Consider the following 6,000-nt stretch of genomic DNA (forward strand, 5'->3'; position numbering starts at 1 on the left):
ATGTAGCTATACCAATGGTATCCTGGTAGTGAAAATCTCCAACAAGGGGTGTTTCTTTTTCTTCTTTTTTGGGGTGCCAATCTTTGTATTCTTCACGTTTAGCCAAACATTATAACTTATAATTTTGTGAACAAAGAATAACTTTGTAAATATTAGCATCTAGAATTCTTTGTCATGCATTTGAGAAATGCACATGCTCTCTTATCTCACATTTGGCACTTGATATTCTCCATTATCTTTTTGTTTTTTTTGCTTTCTAACTTTTTTTTATTACAAAAAGTTAAGGTTAGAGGAAGCTATCTAAGTTTAGATAAGGTGCATGTCTTTGATTTCATAAAGAGTTCAAAGTGGTACTTACATATCACCACTCAAATAAGATTATCAGTCAACCCATGTTGACATACCAGTAACTAACTATTTGGGGAGTCGAAGGCCATTTTCTTTGATTTGTGTTTGGCTTTGAAGACCACTTTATCTCATCATCAAGTACATGCATCACCATTAGGAGAATTTTCCATAGCTAGCATATTCCATTTTCTTATTTTCAATTTTGGTAACTCAGTGCTACTGGCTTTTAGTTTCCCTTATTATAGCTCAATGTGAAGGGAATGAAGTTAAAAACAAGGGTTCATTTTAGCTTGAGATTCGAAAGTACAGTTTTTATTCACATGCATCGATAACATTTAAACCATAATTTGGTCTTTAACATTTGAACTTTAAAGCATAATTAGTATCTAGTATAATATCAGATGCTGAAACCAAATGCAACTTTTATGATCACTGTTTCAAACATCAAAATCTTCATTAAAAAACACAAGTGCAAAGTATGAACATTTAATCAAATGGATTGAACTTATACTAACTTGCATGCATCAGTATGAAAACATAAATGGTCTAAAAATAAGTAAAGAATACAACAAAGAAACCCTTGATATGCAATATTAAGCTGCAAATACATTTTCAATATTAGGCCGAATCAGTTCCCAAAGAGCCAGTCGGCCATAGTTTTCACCTAAAAGTATACTAATATTTATTTGTACTTTGCACAATGTTCAATTTAATAAGAACTGTGCTTAATATTAATATATCAATACAAATTAAGGACCCCAACAGTCCTTTAACTAATGCAAATACCATTTTATAGGTTTATTATGTACAGAAAAACCCTGGATTTAAGGCTTGTTTCTTCTTATAAATGTGGCTTCCTATAATTAGTATATGTATGCACTAATTTTGCTAGAATATGCTTTCACTTCCACAAATCAATTTGACAACTTGAAGTGGATGTAGAAGCATATTCTTGATGATGATGACCAATATCTGCCCTTTTTGATTCATTGGTTGGCAAATTTATTTGTTCAGCCACGTGATAGCTGGTAGCCGCTGCATTGGTAGTATAGTTGTTTTCCTTGGAACCTTCTTCATGGCTAAGCTGAGAAGCAACGAATTTATCGAGCACTCGCCAATCGGTCACTTGATCCACAGCTTGTTGTTGTTGATCGATGGTGTTGTTGTTGTAAAGTGAGTTCAAGTTGTGCAAGTGTTCTTCATGTGTGAGCGTTGAGGACTGCAATGTGCTGGTCCCATTGTAAGGGATGACCGAGTTGCAGCTGATGCTTGGTGCGGTTGATTGTGGGACTTTGGGGCTTTCAAGTTGAGGGAGTTGAAGGAAAGGGTCGTGTGGCAAATTGTATTGTAACTCGAGCTCTTGCTTGCAAGGGAAATGGTGATGATGATGGTATGTTGTTGCTGCTGCAGCAACATAAGGTTGAGTTATTCGCCTTGGGGATTCAAGTTCTTGTATGAAGGAGACTTGGTCATCGTACCAACATGAAGATTCATATTCACCCATTTTTCTTACTGTTGTCATTCGTTTCTTGAACACCCTACATACCACCCATCCTTCTTCCTGCATTACATCATATCAAAATCAGTCATAACACTCAAAACTTCAATGAGAATGCATGTATTTCCATATATATATACATATATATACATATACTCAAAGGTTAGATTATCTATCCAAGCATGAAAGTTTTTAAATAAATTAGCTTAACAAGAAAATTGGACTGGGTTTGGGTTCCACTCTCAACCAATGTCTCCTACAAGTCTGTTTTACGGTTTATAGAATATAATCCTTTTGAGGTTCGTGACTGTTTTTTTTAATAATGTCTATCTCTAATGTTTGAACTCGATTTATCTTCTTAACAGTACAATATGCCTTACCATCACCTTACTTTTGTTGGTCCAATATTTAAGACTCGAACTTAACTTAGCCTAACTTATTATTATTATTTTGTAATATATTATTTTTCATTTTTATATATTATGTAATTTATATTATATAAAACTAAATATATAATATTAATATAACATAAACATTAAGACATAGTAAAGTTATTTATGTTTAAACTTTTTCTAAATAAAAAATAAATATAAAACTAGTAAATATTAAATAAAAATAACTTATGATTGAATTAACCAATAAAAAAAAACTTAGACAAAATTTAAAACTTATGTTTCAGGTCGGACAAAATTCAAACAATTATATACACAGACGAAATTTATAACTCACATTTCCAAGTTAGACCGAATTCGAACATATATACTTACCTGAGGAGTACCATTTTCATTAGTTTCAAGTCGATACTCATGCATGATCCAATCTGATTTTTGTCCATTAGGAGCTCTTCCTTTATAGAACACTAGGGTTTTCCTCATCCCAATAAGATTAAGCCTCGAGTATATAGGTTTGTCCCTTCCCGTTGCTTTCCAAAACCCAGCTTTTGTTGCCCTATTAGTTCGAGTCCCTGTGGGATACTTCTTGTCTTTGTGGCTAAAAAAGTACCATTCATTTTGCTCCTCACTTCCTATTCTGCACAATTCTATACAAAACCCCAAAACCAAGACAAAAACAATCAATCTCAATGTTCTTTCAAATGTATTTAAGAAGCTAAAAAAAATAGAATGTTGCTACCTTGAAGATCCCATGGTTCAATTTTATAAAGATCAACATCTTTGATCACATCTAGGTCTATCTTTTTCGAAGCAATCTTTTTTCTCAAGTAATAATTAACGAGCTCTTCGTCTGTAGGATGGAACCGAAAGCCCGGGGGAACGTGTGAAAAAGTATTCATATTCTCGACTGATTTAGACCTACATTAAAATGTCACATTACATGAACAATGTATCAAATATGAACCTTAATTAAAATGCATACATGAAATGAAGTGTAATCAAATTCCCAAATTATAGGAGTTTTGTCACAAAAAATAAAAAGAGAAACAATCAACAAAAAGAGATTTTCATTAATTATGTTTAACAATGATTAAGTTGGATGTACTTGTAAGACAAGTTTTCTCATATTGAAAAGAAAAGAAAAAGCTAATATCATTTGTGATTTTAGCTTCATATCTCTAAAAGTTGGCTACAAAATCCTCATGCTTTGCTCCCTATGCTACACCAAAAAAGAAGAAAAGAAGAAAAAATCATATCCCTCTATGCATACATATGGAGTAAAACAAACATTTCATCTTAATCAATATATGTAATACATTACAAATTGGGGCTTGTGAAATATTAAAAAAAAAAAGATGGGATAAATATAAACACTGCATCACTCATAGTTATATACTAAAGTATTACAATGTGAATGACATTTGTTAATATGTTACTATCCTATATGTATTACAACATACATATGATATATGAAGATTATATGAAATCTTTAGAATTGATTTTTATTAGAAGGAAAAAGAAAGAACAATTATGCATGAAACTATATATATATAATGAGATCTAAATTCAGGCATCTAAAAACCTAGGGAAAGTATATGATGAAGAAGAAAAAAAAGACCTTAGCTCCTTACGTAAAATATCACAAAAGACCATAGGTAGGATCCATGGAACAAACATATATTGGGAATCACAACATATATATCAGATCAAACTGAAGCCAGCTTTAGCTAAAAAGCAATCCTTCGAAAACTGATCAAACAGTACTGAAACACATCATACATATACATACATATATATACAGTTTTTTCATAATTCATTGCTTTGAGTATACCAAAAGCATCCTCCACTTCCAAAAAGAAAATCACCCAGAAAAAGTAAAAGAAAAATGAAGAGAAGCTCACACGATAGAACACAGCTTGATAACTCTTTGATAATCCTCAGAGAGATCTGATTGAAAACCAACGTTGTGTTTGTGTGTGTTAAAGCTAAGAAACTTTTTATTTGTTACTTTTAAAGACAAAGATACTCGAACCAGACAAAAAAAAAAAGGAAAAAGAAAAACACAGGGAGGATGAAAGAAAATGGAACAAGAAAGGTGGGTGTAATGAAAAGTTATATTTATAAACACTCTCTTGGGAATTGAACTTAAAAACTTAAAAGACTTTTCCTTTCTTCCACGATCACCCCTTTGTCCACTAGTTGTTTAAAGGGGAAAAGAAGGTCAAATAAACCGATCCCAAGGGAAGGTGGTGAGGAATGGGAAAAGAGAAAGAAGATAGGGTTAAATAAGAGAAAAGGAAAATGGAAACTCATTAACCTATTACATACATATATACATATACACATGCCCTAATAATCTATCCCTCTCAAACATTCTTTTTTCTCTCTCTCTTTGTGAATACCCTTTTTTTCTTAAAAAAAAAAAGTGAGAAAATGGAGCTTGATTGCTGGAAAAGCTTTGAGGGGGTGAAAGATAAAGGAGGCTGCTTATTTCAATTACAAAAGAAAGAGAGAGAGGTGTCAACTTCCATTGCCACCCACCAGCTACTGATAAAGACTAAATAAGTGTATAATTTGGTCTTCAAATTTCATTTTTTATTAATAAGAGAGAAAAAAAATTAATTAAGAAGAATGATATATGATCATATAATCCAATGGTGAAGATTAAATGGGCAGCTCAAAAGGGTTGCTTTCATTTCTTTATATTTTTTTCAATAAATATATGATGAAAGGGTATTAACGTTTATTAGATTAAGTAGTAAATAGTTGAACATTTTTAAGTAAGATAATATTTTAAGTTTTATAAAAAAATTAATGTAGAAAAATTGTTTTTTTATTCAATTTAACTCTAAATTTATTATATATATACTAAATTGTAGTGTATGAGTGAAAAAATTATGTAATAAATATATAAAATATTAATAAAAATAATAGTGCTTTAGCTAAAATGGTAAAAGATGAAGTGAAAATTATAATGTTGCGGATTTGAATCCTTTCGTGCATGTGTTTTATATATTTTATATAAAAATATAAAAAAATTATATAAATATTTAATTTTTGATTTATTAAAAATTAAATTGATTACTTGATTAGTGAGTGATACCAATTTTAATAAGAATCTTAAATTGATTAAATTTTAATTCAATTGGTATGAATAATATTGCTAATACAAGAGGTCATGAGTTTGAGTATACCGAAGCGCGTTAGTCTTTTACTTATGGATTAGAGAAAGACTATAGGTAATACATAACTATGTGGTGGTGGAGGAGATTTTTTTCTTAAAAAAAAATTCACTTTATTAAGTAAGAAATTCAATTCTTTTTGTATTTCGGTAATCTTATCTTTGTTGTTCACCGCGTGGTGAGCACCATCAGATTCCTAATAATAACCGGAATATATTACCCTTACCTATGATCTCACATGCTCTTCGTTAATGGCAGCCTCCAAGTATATATATATATAAGTATATATATAATATAAAGTCAATTAAAATAAAATTTCTGATTATAATTATAAATGCATCATATAATCTGAATAATTATACTCAATATTATAACATATTACCATATTAATAATCTAAATATATCTAAACTAAAATAAAAATAAATAAAAATAAATTTACATATAACACCTAAACTATATAATTCAATGACCTGAACTCAAAATTTTGAATTTAATTTAATAATCGGACCATTTTGCTAAATTCTTTACATTCTTTGTCCCTCATGGGAAAATTAATTAGTGTGGTCTAAGTGACATAAA

At 30.2% G+C, this 6,000-nt stretch overlaps 1 protein-coding gene across 1 annotated transcript; it reads right to left on the minus strand.

The window, feature by feature from the left end:
* Positions 1 to 912: 912 nt before the first annotated feature.
* Positions 913 to 4,586, minus strand: LOC121223603 (NAC domain-containing protein 7). Its single transcript, XM_041105411.1, has 4 exons — positions 4,140 to 4,586; positions 2,978 to 3,156; positions 2,614 to 2,885; positions 913 to 1,909 (listed from the first exon to the last, which is right to left on the minus strand). Exons 2-4 carry the CDS (start codon positions 3,135 to 3,137, stop codon positions 1,250 to 1,252), a joined length of 1,092 nt encoding a protein of 363 aa, XP_040961345.1. The 5' UTR covers positions 3,138 to 3,156; positions 4,140 to 4,586; the 3' UTR covers positions 913 to 1,249.
* Between the last annotated feature and the right edge of the window lie 1,414 nt (positions 4,587 to 6,000).

The sequence above is a fragment of the Gossypium hirsutum genome, chromosome A03 (genome assembly GCF_007990345.1).
Source record: "Gossypium hirsutum isolate 1008001.06 chromosome A03, Gossypium_hirsutum_v2.1, whole genome shotgun sequence".
NCBI lineage: Eukaryota > Viridiplantae > Streptophyta > Magnoliopsida > Malvales > Malvaceae > Gossypium > Gossypium hirsutum.

Bases quoted from the DNA above. Each gene is read 5' to 3' on its own strand.
- LOC121223603 (XM_041105411.1), bottom strand. From the start codon at position 3,137: ATGAATACTTTTTCACACGTTCCCCCGGGCTTTCGGTTCCATCCTACA. The intron at 2,886-2,977 runs GTAGCAACATTC...GGTTTTGTATAG, and splicing joins TGAACCATGGGATCTTCAAG to AATTGTGCAGAATAGGAAGT. The intron at 1,910-2,613 runs GTAAGTATATAT...GATGTAATGCAG, and splicing joins ATGAAAATGGTACTCCTCAG to GAAGAAGGATGGGTGGTATG.